Raw genomic sequence first — 18,029 nt, 5'->3', positions numbered from 1 at the left:
CATGGTCCTAGGTTGTAATTATTTTGTGTTTTATGTTGAAAGTTTATCCTCAGTTGTCATGTTTTTCTTTCCACTTCCTGTCTTTTTCTCTTTTTCCACCCTTCGCTGTGTACACCTGTTTTTCAGTTGTTCATTAGCCCTTGTATATTTTATTGTCTTTTTCTTTACTCTTCATTGGTTTATCTGTTTTCATCCTATGTCACTTGTGTTACTCTGCCTGTTCTTCACATGTTACTCTGCCTGTTACTCATGTGTTCCTCTGCCTGCTACTCATGTGTTCCTGCGCCTGTTACTCATGTGTTCCTGCGCCTGTTCCTCATGTGTTCCTGCGCCTGTTCCTCATGTGTTCCTGTGCCTGTTCCTCATGTGTTCCTGTGCCTGTTCTTCATGTGTTCCTCTGCCTGCTACTCATGTGTTCCTGCGCCTGTTCCTCATGTGTTCCTGTGCCTGTTCCTCATGTGTTCCTGCGCCTGTTCCTCATGTGTTCCTGCGCCTGTTCCTCATGTGTTACTCTGCCTGTTCCTCATGTGTTCCTGCGCCTGTTCCTCATGTGTTGCTGTGCCTGTTCCTCATGTGTTCCTGCGCCTGTTACTCATGTGTTCTTGCGCCTGTTACTCATGTGTTGCTGTGCCTGTTACTCATGTGTTCCTGCGCCTGTTACTCATGTGTTCCTGCGCCTGTTCCTCATGTGTTCCTGCACCTGTTCCTCATGTGTTGCTGCGCCTGTTCCTCATGTGTTGCTGTGCCTGTTTCTCATGTGTTCCTCTGCCTGTTCCTCACGTGTTCCTCTGCCTGTTACTCATGTGTTCCTGTGTCTGTTCCTTGTTCCTCAAGTGTTCCCTTCAAGTGTTTCCATGGCTTCTGGTTTGTCTTCAGTTTTGTATTTGTCTTTAGTTTTGTTCCATGGGTTTTCTTTCCCCTGCTTTTTGTTGTTCAACCTGCCCCCTGTGTCTGCAATCTGGGTTCTCCTCATTTTGCAAACTTTGACACAATGTGGTTTCTGATTCAACTTGTTGGTTATTTATAAGACTTTAACTTGTGGCATTGCTGTACTCCCTTGTACTTGATGCTGTTTGATTTTGATTAGAAAGAAAGAGAGAGAGAATGGCAAGTTACTTCTTTCTGGGTGTCAAAACACCACATCAACCGGATGACAATCTACCCGGATCCTACCTCTAAAGCCTCTCAACCGGCTGCATCATTAAGTTCCATTGTCTCCAAACCCTCCACCTGCTGAGGCTGTGTCTCACATGGGAGACGATGAGAAAAAGTACCAAGATTTAAAAAAAAACTTAAGGTTTGCTTCTTTTGACGACAACAATTAAACATAGCTTCCCCAATCTGTTGCCTCAGGAGGTTCCACTGCTTCCAAGCCTCTCTCCTGCCAAGGCTGTCCTTCTTAACGAAGACACCAATGAGAAGTTCCCAGATTTAAGAAACATAAGGCTTCTTCCTGTCTGGATGATGACACTGATACAGAGCATCCCAACCTGTTGCTTCAAAAGGTTCCATTGCTTCCAAGCCCCTCACTCTGCTGAAGCGATAAGCGGGAGGCACCAATGAGAAGAAATACCCGGATTTGAAAAACAAAGGGTATCCTTTTCTGGATTATGAAGTTGCATGTTTGATGTCCCTGATCCAGCTGGCAGAGGAAATACCTAGATTTATCCATTATCACTTTTCCTTGCTTTTTTCCCTTCCTTCCATCTTTGTATCAGCCAACCACTAAAATATCTACTCAAGATGATATCCTGAGGCGAGGCTGAACTGTAAATGAACAGGTCAAGTCATTCTCATCACGGCGGAGAGTTCACTCTCTGCTGGCAATGTGATGGAACTACATAGATTTTACCATTTAAATTGGGCTTAGCATTTTCAGGTCCCCACGCAACAGGTGACATTCTCCTGCAATATGTCCAGGCTTCTAACTCAATGTTAGAGGTAGATTAAGAATCAGAATTAATGACCCACAGAGAGCAGAACACCGGAGACCGGTCTTTGAGATCAGGCAGGTGGTTGCCGACTGAAGTTGTTCTCTCAGTCAGCAAAAATTCCCCTGATTATTATACCTTTCGCTCATGCAAATAGGTAGCAATAGTTTCAGGTACTGTATACATTATTTCAGCTGATCAAGAGTTTTCACCCTCACCCAACGGTCAAACAAGGTCTGCTCGTTCCTTTTGTCTGGCAAATTTCAACTATTTCAACAGATATTATTAAACCCTACCTCAGCAGTTATTTTGATGTCTACTTTTACTTCTGCAGAAACTGAAATTGTCTTCTTTGAGGAACCAATTGTAACTTCGTCCCAAAGCATACTCAAAGACAACACCCGCCACAGCAACAGCCTGTTCACCCTTCTGCCATCTGGTGAGCGATACAGCAGTATCCGCTTCCTAACCATCTAACCACGGAGTAGCTTCTTTCCTCGAGCTGTGAGACTCCTCAATTCATCCTCTGCACTCGCCATAAAACTATTATTTTTGTTTCATTTGTAGCATAAATGAACCACAGCAAGCATTTTGTCATAAAAATCCTGTTTGGGAGTTAAATAAATGAACCTTGAACCTTGATGTCTTAAGAAATTCAGTTAGTATTCAAGTCTGCCCAGTGGGACTCTCCTCCATAATTAGAAAAGCCTTGCAGTATATCGTTATTACTACAGCCTGAGGGTACAATCACATACAGTGACAATAGGACAAGATGTGTTGTCAAGTGTGGCATGTACATGAACAGTCTAATCTACCTGCTTTTCCCCTATGAATCTATGACCTAACTTTTTTCAAAGCAGTATTTCCTCTCTTTCTTTATTTTAATCATTTGTTGTTTACATGTCACTGTTTCAATATTGACATGCAGTTCTCTTGTATTGCCCTTTTTTAATCCTCTTAATGTCCAGAGGAACAGCGTAATCGTATTAAATCAGCAAAATAGATTGCTGAAGCCAATCCTGCTCATTTTAGGTGTTAAAGCTTTGTTCCATTCTGGCATGCAGGCATCCATCTCTTAAACATCCAAGCATGGCGCCACTAACCCTGTGTGAATGCTCTGAAGAGCAAGCTTTGAACCCCCGAAACACAGTAACAAATAAGAGGGTAAGGGAGATCGATGGAAACACAAGTCGGATGTGGCGGTTAGCAAAGCCAGCTTCAAAGAGCCCCTTTAAACCCACCCTAGATCAAAGTGGAATAGAACACCAATCCATGAGATTGAAGGAGGAAAAAAGCGAGTTGAATATTGATTAAGCTGTATGTCCGCTCAATCCTGACTATAAAAGAAAAAGTGAAGAGTCCATTATAAGCTCCAGGCATTAATAGAGAAATTAAAGGCCGATACGGCCAGCTAATGGAAATTTTCAAATTAAGAGTGATTGGAATCGTGTTCATTGTCATGAAACATATTCTCTGTTGGCACTAGATAGGTTTAGAAGGCTCATTCTAATTTGTATTAGGAGGAATTCTTTGCCTCAACTCCTTTTCTGGGAATGTTTAACGATTCATTTCCAATTAGCCTCTCAGCTCCACAGTGCAGCTTTTCTATTCAACTGCTGAATGTGCCTTTGATCAAACCATTTAACAGTGCAACAAATGTAACACATGGAACATGTATGTGTTCAGCGACAGTACTCACCCTGAGGAATGAGTCAAGGGCACCATTCTCCATGAACTCGGTAACAATCATGACTGGACGGCTCTTTGTGACAACGCCCTCCAGACGGATAATGTTTGGGTGGTCGAACTGGCCCATGATTGACGCCTCAGACAGAAAGTCCCTCCTTTGCTTCTCCACGTAGCCCGCCTTCAGGGTCTTGATGGCTACGTATATCTCCCTCTTGCCAGGCAGCTTCAAACGGCCCTTGTACACCTCGCCGAATTCACCTTGAGCGGAAAAACAGAGAGAGTTGCTCAGCACTCAGAAACAAGAACTAATCTACTTCGGTGTGATTAAACAACCATCACACAAAAGAACAGCAGAGGTGATGGCATCTAAATCCGTCCATTTATCAGGCGTATTGGCATCTCATGTCCCTAGACTGAAATATTTCTGTAAGTGCGATTATAGATCTTGATTTGGTCTATAACAAGCATGCTGAGTGTTGTCCAATACTGCTCCAGTGTTGCCACTTAGTGATATCCCTAACAGTGTGGCTTCTTTGACTCAGAGTAGTCATCTATCCTAAAAGCCTGCCAAGTGTCTTCATATTCCCCAATCAAAGAAAAACAGCCGAGCACTATCTGGTAAGTATCTGGAACCTGTTTGATTAATTATCACCACCTTGGTGCCCTGCAGAGACACCACACAGTGAAATCAACAAAAAAATGGAAATCTTTAATTAGACAGTCCCCTTGCATCCTTACCCCGATCCTATCTCTGTCACTTCCTCACACCTAGCTTGCTGAGTGGGCCGTGCCGTAGGAGCTATTCCAGGCCCCGTCTCATTATCAGTATTTTAGCCTCTGTATGAACCAACACATATGGTAACAGCATGCCCCGCCTGCTGCACAAAAAGGTGTGTCCTGCCCCAAGGAAAAGACATGTCGGACACATGTTGGACATACGAAGGTGAAGCTCTTTTAGCCTCCAGTTGCTCAGAATTTTATAAAAGCAATAAGCTCCTAATAACCCGTTTATCTGTTTTAATAATACAAAAGAAGATGCGTCTGAAACAGGCGCAGACCACACATGTAACTGAAAAGGGATGACGCAAGGTAGAACATGTCAGAGAGCAACACTAATAGGATACAAAAGCAGGGAAGCACAGGGAATAGGCCGCAAGGCTCGAGTTATTTCTAATGCCATTAGGTCCCAGGGTAACTGGCCTATATGCTGCTAGTGCACCTGACGTGGGCGCCTCGACATATTCACATCTGATTTGGCTGCCAAAGGGGCTGAGCTTTACGACCTTGAACAGATTCAGGTTGGACTTGTTTGCACGCAAGCACACAGACATAAACAACGACATACTGTATAACATAAGGAAATAATTGAAAATATAACCTAGAAATCTACATTCACCTGACATACACATGCACACATTCTCCATACCTGCACCGATGACCTCCTCGATCTTGACGGTGGAGACGTCAATCTCCTTGGCGAACTCTCGCACAGCCTCGTTGGGGTCTTCGTAGGTGAAGGGATCTATGTAGATCTTCATCCCCGGGGAGCCTGAGAAGTGGGTCGGGCAGCCCAGTGGGGAGGGGCAGTTAGACATGTCGGCTCGCAAAGAGAGCTCTAGAACAACCAAAGTGCTAAATGAGCTTTCCAGAAGAAGAAACTGTTGTTTTGTTTTTTTTTCTTTTTCTTTTTCTTTTTCTTTGGCTAATGTCTAGTGTTAACGATTGATGAATGCATTCGCCTTTCAAGTCGTGGCCTAAAACACAGTGTGACACAGCATTACTTACAATCACTACAAGCCCTTAACTGTGCTAAGTGACGATAACTCCATTTGCTCTGCGGCCCTCCTCAGAGACGGGAAAGAGCACTACTGTATGTAAATGAACATTAGCTCATACTCCACACATGAAATGGTAGAGGTGGATGGTTGCAGTTACGAGTGAAGCAGACAACAAAATGGTGGATTGATGATTCAGCGCTTGGAAGGGGGAAACGGAGTAGAAAAAAACAGAGAGGAAGAAAGATGAAGGGACAGAGGGAGAGATGATGGTATACAGAAGGAGTAAATGTAGACAGATTTTTTTCACCCTTTTTTATCCCTTACCCTAGCAGTCTCTGCTCTTTGATAGTGGTAGAACCAATTTCCCTGCAGCCTCTCCCTATAGGAGCTCATAAAGAGATAAAACCACCGTGCTATCAACTAACTCTTTATGCTGCTCTGCAAAAGGTGAGCTCAGCTCAAAGACAGTAGATGTCTGCAAACCGAGGACAGATTTTCTGAGTCGACAGGCCGTGCTGGGTGGAATGCCGACGAACACTTGTAAACAAATTCAATACACGCCGCCACGAGACGGACACTACAGCGAGCAAGCGAACGTCGAATCATCTCTTCTACAGTGACACCCACGGGCAGCCCCCTTCCTCAGAGCTGTTTAGTCAAAACCTTGGCAACCATGATTGGAATAAACTCATCTCCATCAAGTCAATTTGTGCCTGCTCATTTGCATAAGCTACATAAAGACGGGGACGGGCCTCTGGAGACGGGAGCGGGATAAGGTCTGGTCTTGGAGGGATCAAGGTGCCTCACCTCGCTCTTGACTAGAAGCTGATTCTAGTTACCGCACTAATTGCCTTGAACCCTGGCTGTGTGAACGTAATTGCTCATTAGAGATTCCATACAGATTGTATTCAAGTTAATCCATCAGAGGGTTTACAGCTTTGCATTCCATAAAGTCGTTCTATTTACAAGTGTCGCCAAGCTGCTCGCTCGGCAGTGCAGCTGTGTGGGACTCCAGATCTCAGCAGGGAGCACATGCAACAACAAATATACGAGTGCACGTCGGCTCAAAATCTGAGGCGCACTTGCACGCACACATGCACACGTACACATACAGTATGTGCGGCCATTGCTTTCTAATTCACAGTCCAGGGCCCACTTTCATGTATAATTGAAGATGCAAACAGTTTATCGCTCCCTTTCCCTCCGGTACAGCCCTTTGGTTAACTGGACTCATCTTTTTATGGCCATCAGATAAAAAATAGATTCCAGCTTCAATATTTCATAGATTCCTTCATCTAAGTGTATGGAGCAAATGTATCCAAACGTCAGGTCTATTTTTGCCAGACATATGAAACAACAAGCCTGTCGGGAGGGAATGCACGGCTGCTGCAATGACTCGCAGGCACTCCACGCGCAAATCACCTCATACCATTTTCAATTACACTGCTGCGCATGATATTAATGGGGAAAATGGATAAACTCATTAATCTGTTGAATGTGGATTATACATCTAAACAAAACCCCGTAGGCTAAAATGTTTAGGAGTATTTAGTTGACCAGCATTATAAATTACGGTTTACTGCACTGCACTTAACCATGTTATTTTCACCAATGTCCAGCATTTAGCCTGCTATTAGTCTGCCCCTGCTCATTTACTGAATGGCCCTAATGTATCCACAAATCAACCGCAAGGCAGTAATGCTTACATTAATCTATTACCGGCCACGGGCGCAATCAAGTTACTGGTACTGCCACACGGAATTTACATACACATAAAGACAAACAGCAATGTCAGTAAGTGGAACAAGTAGCTTCCCCAACCTTCATCTTTTTAAGTTAAAGGAATCCGTTCGTACGTTTAGTCCCTCACCACAGAAACATAATTTCTCCTAATTCCTTTCGCCCTGACAATATTTGTAATTTAGCATTTCCAGTGTGATTGCATGTTTCATGTGATTATCCACTTTGAGAAATTAGCATCGACGAATCGCAGGACACCGTCCGCCCATGGTGAATACGTTCCCATTTCATGTCGGCCCACGATGCACACTAATCTATTCTGTCTCTATGTCTGTGAATATAATGAGGCGAGTTTACCTCCTAAACACACACTAATTATCAATTTTTTGATGTCAGAAAAAAATCATTTGTCAGACTCGCACGCCGCAGCTTATTAGACTGGAAATCACAAAGCGGATCTTAAAAAAAAATTGTGTGAGATCAACAGTCACATTTGTGTAGATGTGTGTTTGCGTTTTGCCAGGCGCGCGGTGCCTTCTACAATCTACAGATGCTGCTTACCAATTCTGTTTATGCTTTGGCTAACTCACTGAGCTGACAGTGGCGAGACAAGTATAAACATATCCGGCGTCTCAAAACAACGCGATCTGTTAAATGGGCTTTTGAATCCCATTCCTCGTTCAGCGCGAGCACCAGATGCTGAAGCACAAACAACAGTCGAAGCCACGAAGCGACAAAACGGGGGGGTTCGAACACTCCTGAATTTTAGTGATTTTTTTTTAGATGTTTGGTTGTCGTATGCAGGGGAGCATTAGGGAATAAAAGTAAACACGCGGCGCTCGGAAAAAAAGGTCTGTTAATTAACTGCTGCTGACAGGTTGTTGACGTGCAGGAAAGAGCAAAAAGGGAATGAGAAAAAAATGAGAAATGCAAAATGACACAGTGCAGTCAGTGTTTGTAGTGTGTTGGCATGAAACCTGCCGATGCTGATGATGTGCTGATGATGCGGGCAATTAAAACAAACAAAAAAACAAATAAAAATCACCAAGCAACAACTAATCTGTGGGCCCGGTGTGTGTTCATGTGCGTGCTCCTCCGGCGTTTGGTGTGACGTTTGAGGTCTGATTTTCATGCTCACCGACCGAGTGGCTGCAATAGTGCATTTTTACAGTACAGAGCAGCATCCACTCTCAGCGCCTGTCACGTTAGGTGGGCTGGAGATGAGGCGACATCACCTGACGTGTGTGGCAACAGCTGGAACAGCAGGCAGCTGGGTGAATGCCCGTGACGCTTTTTTTTTTTTTTTTTTTTTTTTTTTTTGGGGAGATTCACTCAAAACAATTGGCTGACTGGCGCTATTTAATTGTCGCGTTGAATACTGTAATTACAAAACTGTCAGTCAAATTCTTGAGAGAATACAAGCAAAACAATGAATTGCAGGGTAGGGAGGGGGGGATTGCTTCATGTGTGTTGGCGGTTTGAAGGTTGAAGGAATGAACCTATGAATAGGATCCCTTATCAGCGTTTTTTATTTCCTCTCCACTTCAAATTTGCTCATTTGATGATTAGGGCTGCGAGCGTCTCTGATCTTTTGTTTGTTTCCACCACTTGTGTTAATTGCATTTGGGTTTTTTTTTTTTTTCCCAAAGATAGCCTGTGTGACAAAGCTGACTTCTCTGCCCACAGCGGTTTTAATGAGCCCCCCGGCTGCCGCTGTGACACGAAAGAAGCGTGTTGAAGCGCTTTGCTGTGTCAGGCTCAACAAAACTCTATCCCCTCGAGTGAGCCCCTTTTCAGACTGCTAGGTCGGCAGTACGTCGGGGCTTTCATTTGACGTACGAACCTCGCACACACCCTTTTGTGCCTATGTGTGTGTGGAACGGGATACGTGTGTGTCCCTCCAGGCTCATTCCCCTCATCAGTCAGTGCCAAGGGGGGGCGCTCATAACACGACTCAATCACGTATGCCGTAAAAACCCAGAGAGATGACTGTCAGTCAGTGTCATTGTTGGATGTGACATTTACATCCACAAACGCCTGCTACCTCGGGTTATTTCTCTTTTACCGTACCTCTTTCCATAATGCATTATTTAAGAGTACATGCTTTATGTATACGTCCTATACCGTAGATGAAATGACAGCGACGGAGGGCCGGACAAAGGAGAAAATGGATGTGTAGCAAATATTAATAAAATATATGAGAACACTCCTCGAAAGACATGTCTCATATCCGTGCAGCATATTTCTCTCGATTCCTTATTTAAAGGTCGTATTTATAACATTGCTTATGTGGACAAATCATTTCTTTAAAATAATACATATATGTCTCTTTTCCATACACACATTATTATGATTGGTAAACAATCATTTGACAGTGTTTGTCTGGTCCAAGATGATTGTTTTGTTTGTGTCTTTGTAAGAATTCGGATTGGTTGGTCCAAGCTTCTACCAAGGTTTGTCAGCCAATAGTTGACCACCCGTGGTATTACGAGTTACAAGGGTTCCGTCAGCGATAAGGAGTCTTGTTGGTAGTTGCCAGTTTGTGAAATAATAAAAAATACAAAAATAAGAATGGACAAGTTCTTCAGTAGAACACGTTGCACGGCTTTGCAGAAAAGTACGTTTATTTAAATGATTGGCTTTGACGGGCTCAGTCCTGAGACCACAGCAGCCCAAAGTTTGTTTGCCATAATTTCAATTTGGCCAGCTAGATGTTTCTGCTGAAAATAAAATATATATCTAAATGGCTATTTATGTAGGGTCCCTAATTTTTTAAATTATTTTTCATAATCTGCAAAGGGCAGACAGAGCCCCATAGAAAGTCAGTCAATTAAGGGAATATGGGATCCTAGTACCAATTTGCATCTTGACAAAACAATACAATCAGTGTTTGCTTTTCACCCTTTGCCCTCTATTAAGTTTCAGATTTGGGCCTCCGGGGGAAAAGGTTTGGGCCCCCCTGCCTTAAACGATGATAGGAATTGTTGTTGTTCTGCTTAGCCAGACATTTAGGGACCGTTCTGATACGTTCGGCTTGAACCATGAGCAGATTGGTCGACCATCTGCTAAGTAGTTTTTGACATTTTCCGGGAAATTAACAGACCAAAAAAAAAAAATAAAAAAGGAGAAAGAAACAAGAAACTAAAAAAGTAACTGCTAGTTTGTATCAGGGCGGACTCACCTCTTCCTGTGCTGTAGTGTTGCAACTTGTCACTGTACACCGCCTCCTTGGTGTATGCCCTTTTCCTGAGGGAGCAATGAATATTGAGAGAAGAGAGAGGAGAGAGAAGAGATGGCAGGATGAAAGGAAGTGTAAACGAGGCCTTATTACTGTTCGTGTTTCTCTGCGTAGCCCGAAAATGACGTGGCTGAAATTGAATCAGTTGCAGAGGGTTAGCAATGGCAAATGAAGTTTATGAAAATGAGCTGATTTTTAATTAGACCTTGATAGGATCTCTCTGCTTTTCATCTGTCTCCTCTGCCTCGGCATCAAAAGAGCCCGGCCCGTTTGATGAACACTTTACTTGCTCAAAGTTGCACACAGCACCGCAGAATAAATTCGACTTTCATATATCTGAAGCCGAAGCGAGATAGGAATGTGACAATGTGACAAACTGCTGCAAAAATTAAATTGGCTTGACTTAAGTAAGTTAACAAGGCAAAGCAGGAGCTGGAAACTGAATATTCCATTTCAAATATCTCAGATTTTCCTCTCCATCAAGTTGATTGCTACTAAATGCTCCACGAGAGCACATGTACGGAGCTCACGTAGTGGATTTGGTAAGTATAACCTGGGGGATGTGGCTCCGTCTCTCAGACAGCTCACCTCAAAAAAAAAAAAACATACCCGAACAGATGAGTTTCAGAATCTTGGGAATTTTTACATACATCTTCAAGTTATGTCATTGTTGCTGTACTTTGACATAATGTATTGCATGCAAAGTAGCAATACGTCGCGAGATTCTGATTAAAGAACTATCCAATCAATCACACTGTGACAACATCAATCTTCTTGCAGTGTCACTATCCGTCTTTCAGGGGTTATTAGCAAATGGGCGAGCGGGCTGGGCCACTTTGCTGGATACAATTGGTGTTTGCCCTTATTTGTCCGCTCCTTGTATTGGTTACAGTTCTTAGGAAGCGACAATATAAACTGCCGTTACATTACAACGGCTGGGTACATTTGTTGCGTCTTTCTTTATGAGGAGAACAAACAGTTGGAGCCTAAAAAGAAGCAAAATCAAAAAGCAATATTATGTGGAAATTGGCATTTTGTGCGATTTGGCGCCCCCGACACTCATAAATACAAATCCCAGCTCTTTAACAGTTTGTAAAACATAATGTAGGCCCTAACTACTAACAAAACTCATTACATCACGGCAATATCATGTGTTGAAAACTTGTATGTTGAAGTAAACGTGTGTGTGACGCTGTGATCCGACCCTCTCGCTGAAGCTGCATAGGGCAGAAACAAGTGATGGGCGGAGACAGAGACACTATTCATCCTGTGACGAGACACTGTGCCATTGACGTGTATTCGGAGCTGTTATTTCAAGGAGAAAAAACAGTTACATGATGTTGCTTTGAGTGTATTTGTCATGTAGGACAGGAAAAAGGAAAGACGTGGCTTACCTGCTGCACACGATGGAGATAGCAACGAGGGAAACAATAAAGACCACTCCCGCTGCCGCTGACCCCGCAATCAGAGGAAGCTGCTCCCTCAGCTCAGACTTGAAGTCATCTGCAGGAAGACAGACGGACAGATATTATGAATGGCTTAGGTGGGGGCTTAAGGGAGTGTGAGTGCTGTTTATTTGAAAGGTGTGCGCGTGAGAACGTGCGTTTTTTTTTTTTTTTTTCCGGGAGGGAAAGGGAGAGATGGAGACTGTGAGTGCCGACGGATAAAGGAAAACATATAGATCCCTTCTCTCTGTCGAGCGGCGGCGAATGAAAATCCGCCGAGCTGACTCGCAAGACTGACTGACAGGTTGGGTTTTGATAAACCGAAGAGAGAGACAGGGAGACGCGTAGAACTGATGGAGAGAGAGAGAGCGAGAGCGACCTCTCCTTCTCTCTGATGCACCTGTCAGAAACGAGCGGACGAGAAAATGCACCTTGGAATGCTGTTTCTCAGGTGTTGAAAAGGAAGCCCCGTCTGCTGCCAATCACACATTCAGCCCAAAAACGTGTTTTATGTACGTGTCGGGAGGGCAGGCTGGCGGTAGTTCAGTAGACGGCTTAAAAAATGCCTGCCTTAAAAAAAAAAATAAAAAACGCCACGCAGCAGAATCCTCGGTTATCTTTTTGTGCGCCTGTCTCCCCGCGACTCTGGCACCAGCAAACACTGTAGTTAAAGCAATGCACGATTTAGCATGCTGCAGGCAAATCAGCAGCTTCTAAATCCAATCCCCCGTGTAGAATGGGCCTATTGGATTAAAGTGATAAAGGGAGAACTAATGCATCTTTCGGAGCAGCGCGAGAGCCGGGGATATATGAGGAAACTCGATGTGACAGGAATTGCTCACTCTTTTAACTTAGCGCATTTATCAAGTACGTTTCGAGCAAACAGTGTGAATGATGTTACAGCTACCAAAAAAAAAAAAAAAAAAAAAAGCTTCCAGGCAGTCTTTCCCGTTCTCCTTTTGATGCATATTAGGCGTGAGAGGTCCGGATAAATCTCCCCCCCTTCACCCACATGGGAACGTGATTTTTTTCCTGACAGCCAGAAATCACACTGCTACCTGTTCCAGCAGTAAATAGGCCTCTATTACAATCAGTTAGTTCTCAGGGCTTTCGCCTGATTAGAGGCCTGGAGGACTGTGGCATCTGTTACTCTACCGATTGGGCCTCTTTTTTTTTTTTTTTTTTTGTCATGTGTGTTTGTGCGCAGAGGTGGCGAAAGGGACACCTTGTGGAGGCGCGCGAGAAATGTGCTGACAGGAAGACAAAAGGTTTTTAAGAACAGGCACGGAGGGGGAACAGCGGTCGGGTGGCGAGGTGGCGCCTTGACAGGGGGAACGGAGACCTGTGGAGAGGCAGGAGGTGGAGCCGTGGGTGTGATTGTCAGCAGTTCTCCGGCGTCTGCTGCTAATTGCCTTGACGAATGTCGTGCGGTGGCAGCTGGCCAGCAGATGAACGGCGGTTGTGTGAGGGCGGGCTGGCGGCCGCGCGTGCGTGCTCGAGGGGTGAGGAACACTCGCAACCGCGAGGGGAGAGCGGAGGGGCCCGGAACAGGTAAATAGCCGCAATGATCACCTTCATCATCGTTATTATCCTTCCCATCTTCCCCTCCCTCAAGATCATCACCGTCTCATTCATCGTTATCGTCCCTCATTAACACGATGCAAATGCGGAAATGTCACCCCCGTCTATGAAACATTAGGAACTACGGCGGCGCGCGCGTTGTCGTCCAGCGAGGCACAATGAGGCGGCACTTTGGCAAATCTTGTGAATGTAACACAGATCCAGTCAAATGTTTAATCCATCCAGAGTGAATCATGCTGTGTTAATTTTAGCATCGATTCCGTCGCCTGCCAAGGCTATGAAAAAAGTACTACACGAGGACGCGATACGCAACGCCGCCAGCCAGCCAGCCAGCCAGCCGGCTCCGCGCACACACCTCCTTGCACTTACACTAATAAACATAGTTCCACAACCTTGCCAGAGTAGCAGGTGTTGCATCTCCTCTTCGGCCCCCCCCCCACACTTCCCCCTCTCCCAGTGATCCAGCCTCCCTCCCCATGGCAAAAAATTAAAAAAATAAAAAAATTAATCTCATCAACTACTAATCACAGCTATGCATTCTGGGATGGCTCTCCAGCAACAGAAGGGCCGGGTGAAAAACCAATTAGCTAAGCATTTTGGATCAAGCACAGTTAGTTGCACAAACAAAAGACGCTCATATTCAAAGCACCCGCGCACGCACACACACACACACACACACACACACACACACACAGACCTGACCGTGAAGGAAATTAATTTAACTGTAGAAATAGAAGTGCAATCAAACATTACGGTTCCCCTCTATCTCACCTATTAATAATAATGCAAAAACAAATGCAAAGAGCAACAAGAGTGTTAGAAAGACTGAGGATGTGTGTGTGTGTGTGTGTGTGTGTGTGTGCGTGTGTGAGAGAGAGAAAGAGAGAGAGAAAGTGAGACAGAGAAGGATAGAGAGAGACAGAGCGAGAGCTGTTTCTCCTGGCTCGGCGATCCTTACCATCTGTGAGGGTTTGGAAGCACATCTTGCTGCTGTATTTGCCAAAGCCCGCCACAGTCCGCGCCCGCACCTGTACCACGTAGACCGTACCCGGCCTCAGGCCCTCCACGCGAGCTGTGTTAGTCTGGCTTCGCAGGATGGTGGAGTTAATCTCGGCGTGGTCCTGGAAAGGAGCAGGGAACACGGAGGGGGGGGGGAACGGGTTAGAGATGATTTACAGAGAAGATGTCAGTGGAAAAAGTGTTAAAACCCACACAGTTGAAGAGAAAAGTCTGGTGGTGCAGGATCAACCTCTACAGCAAGATTTAAAGATTGTATATTCAGGAAACAATACAGGGAAAGTGGTCCAAATAAGGTGGAAATCAGTTTAGGCTGTATGTTGTATTTGTCTTGAACCAAATATACAGGAAATGTAGTGTGCTGTTGATAAAAAAACACATTGATAGAAGACAGATGAAAACAGTAGATTGTGGGGAAGAGTGGGTAAACTGAAGGCACAGAACCGAACAGTAAATCTCACAATATTAAAGAAAGTGAGGGAAAATTCTAGGACGAGATTGTTTTATCTGCATCAGCACCAGTGGACACGGGTGAAAACACAGAACCCCCTCGGCGGAGGTAAATGGAGGCAAACACTTTATTTGATTTCATAAACAAATCTTTTATTTTATGTGAACGTGTGCCTGACTCTAGAATTCCGCTGGATGAAAGTTTGTTGTGGATGGGCTCCGGTATGGTTTTGCTCTGCATCCGTCGTCCGGCAACCTCCGTAGGCTGCTCTTCGAGTCCGACGTGGTGCAAAACCATCAGACAGCTGGAGTTGCGAGACCGAGGAGTTCCAACAATTATAACTTAAAAACACTTGACTGCAGTTATTCGCATTTGTTATAAACACAACACAAAGAAGTGTTCCCAACTGAAGGATTAGAAAGAGTGCTTGTATTTGTCTCTTTTGGGAGATTGTTGTGCTGCCGTCAACGCTGCTGTCGTGTTTTATTATGAAAATTAACCGAATGTTATGCTGTTGTTTCGTCTGTCTTTGTTCTGTGCTGAATTTGGCTGAATCGTTGTATCGTGCTCCAGCATCCGGCAAAAATAGAAGCCCTGAGTATCTGCTGCAGAAGCGTCCGAGCTGGGACAGAGCAACTACTAGAGTGACGACGCTACCGTTGTGGAGCAACACGGAGCCGGACACGCATCTGGTGGAACTAAGTCAGCGCAGTGCAAAAACAAATACATGCAGTCGTTCATGCGATAACATACATTCCGATGTTGTGTCAAAGTCTGTTCCCCAAGTCAAAAAGTCGTCCCTTGACCTGCAACACTGGGTGGCATTGCCGGTCAAGGACGATAGATGGAACACACATCAGAGGTAAACAGACGTCAACGAACAGCAGGTTGGATCAACCAAGAATGTTTTCGCATTTCTGATTCAAAAGTATCAACTTAAGTACAAGTATTATACTGTAATCTAAAACGTTTTATCTATTTATTGTCAGTGACATCTTGCCGCCCACCTGCGGTACCTTTCACGGCCCACCGATGGGCTGCGGCCCACACTTTGGGAATTGCTGATATAGACAACAGCCTGACATTATAAATAAATACCCTTGGCATGAGTATAAAAACAAAAAGAATAAAAATACAACCACGTTATGTAAAACAGTGAATATCTGAAGGCTCCTTTCCAAGAAAAACAGTTTGCTGCAGGAACATACAGTGAGAGCCATTCCTCAGACCGGGTGTGATGCGTTTAATGTCTCTGGAACGCTTTAAAGTAGTCCTTGAATAGATAAAAGTGCTGATCCGGCCTGCCGAGAGGGACGATCACCCCGCCCTCTGATACAAGACACAGTGATGGCCGCCATATGTCACGTTAAATGGTGAGAGGTAATACTACGTAAGAAAAAAAAAAAACTTTGGTCAGTTGAAGCGTCAGAAACGTAACGCTGCAGCACACACAGACACACACTCAAACAGCCGCACAGCGCTCCACCTCCGCACAGTGAGGCATATTCACAATGTGGTGATTAAAGGCAATCATTTCTCACAAATTACAAAGAGCAATAGCTCCTTCTGAACAGTAATAGAATAGCATTGCGTATTTGTCTCTTCAGATGTGCTTTATGAGGCAGTTTAATTACTGCAGGAAGTTTGAACATTGCGTCCTCTTGTTGTCTGCAGTGCGTTGCCCTTTTTTTTTTTTCTTTTTAAATACGACGGCGGGCCGGTTTCACCCGCAGAAAGCATTTCATGTTTTCCCATTAAAGGGAAAAGCTATAAGAATTATTTGACATTCCATTCCCAACACTCTGTTTATATCTTTTCAGATCCTCTCCGAAGATTCATTTTCACCCACTGTTTGCATGGACGGACATTATGAATAAATGCATTTGTCCGTGGCTGCACGGATGCATAAATATAGCCATCCATTATGCAAATGCATGGTCCTGACCATGGGACCTGCCCTCCAGATCCTGTATCTCCCTCTCTCACTCTCTTCTCTCTGTCTCTCTCCAGGCTCAAGAGAGCAGTCTGCTGCAGTGTAGTTTGGGGCGTTGCTGGAGGTATCTGCTATGGGGGATCAGTAATTACTTAGGCCTGTCACCTTCCCATAACCCAGAGTGAATATGACAGCCAGAAAATAAGACTGCACCTACACTACACCCACCACTGCAGGCTGCTGATAGCTAGATGCAGACGTATTGTAGAGGGGGAGGGAGGGGCAGTTGAAAGTGAAGGGGGAAAATTTCACTGTGTCAGTAAAACAGTGTAAATACACTGGCGTACTGCTCCTTTAACCTTGGTGAACACACTACTGTTTTATGCTAGACTGCCTGGCATACTACAAGTCTGAAAATATGAATAGAGAATCTTTAGGGCAACGGTGTTGGGTAGAAAACAAGTAGATAGGAGGCTAGGAGGAAGCCGGGGAGGGAGGGAGGGAGGGAGGGGGGGAGGGGGGGAGGAGGAGGGGGACGATGGCAGGAAGCGATAAGAAACTCGCAGCAGAAGCAAACCCACACCGAAATCATTATCCAATCTGATTGGTGTAATTGAATCATTCCGGTTGCTCCGTCATTGAGCAGACGAGGTAAACACAGCTATGAAATCTGCCTTCACCCACCAAACACCTCCCCCACCCCACACACACACACACACACACACACACCCCACCCCTCACATAATGATGTGTGCAATCACATTAGCTCTTATTGGACACTCTGGGCTTGATGAAGACAAATGTTTGGGCTTGGGATGGGAGAGCGTCGCACCAACAGGCTTTTTCATTCTATCTCGGAGAGGCAGGAGATGTTTATAAATGGAACCGCGGCTGTAACTGGTTTAGAGGGTTTAATCGTTTCTCAGACCTTTTGTCAGCTGGATCAAGAAATATGTCGCCCCCCCCCCTCCGACGTGCTGCATACAAACACGGGAAAAAAGAAGAAAGAAAAAAAAAAAGTTCTGAAACTTTGAAACTGTGAGCTTGTGCGCCTGAAAGACTCCCATGAGAGACCGGGACCATATTTATCCATTCATCGGTTATAAGGCACGGTTGAGCGCGCACGGACCACTTGGGGTCAGAAATCGCTGACTTCTGGTTCCAGTCATCCTGCATTTCTCAGGGCCACAGCCCCCCCATCTGTTAAGTTTGAGTGGCGGACAGGT

The 18,029-nt window shown here is 44.8% G+C and overlaps 1 protein-coding gene across 2 annotated transcripts in view; it reads right to left on the bottom strand.

The window, feature by feature from the left end:
* ephb1 (EPH receptor B1) overlaps positions 1-18,029 on the bottom strand; it is a 175,502-nt gene that overhangs the window by 26,836 nt on the left and 130,637 nt on the right. Inside the window, exons 7-11 of one of the 2 annotated variants that reach the window (XM_030402437.1) lie at positions 14,361-14,523; positions 11,771-11,879; positions 10,320-10,384; positions 5,047-5,235; positions 3,631-3,878 (exon numbers count right to left, since the gene is read on the bottom strand). In XM_030402437.1, coding sequence (XP_030258297.1) covers positions 3,631-3,878; positions 5,047-5,235; positions 10,320-10,384; positions 11,771-11,879; positions 14,361-14,523 — 774 coding nt within the window. The remainder of the gene's footprint in view (positions 1-3,630; positions 3,879-5,046; positions 5,236-10,319; positions 10,385-11,770; positions 11,880-14,360; positions 14,524-18,029) is intronic. The other variant, XM_030402439.1, reaches the window with a different exon arrangement.

Source organism: Sparus aurata, chromosome 21, assembly GCF_900880675.1.
Source record: "Sparus aurata chromosome 21, fSpaAur1.1, whole genome shotgun sequence".
Lineage (NCBI taxonomy): Eukaryota > Metazoa > Chordata > Actinopteri > Spariformes > Sparidae > Sparus > Sparus aurata.
The sequence above is the reverse complement of the archived record's forward strand: the minus strand, read 5'-3'. Positions and strand labels throughout refer to the sequence as shown.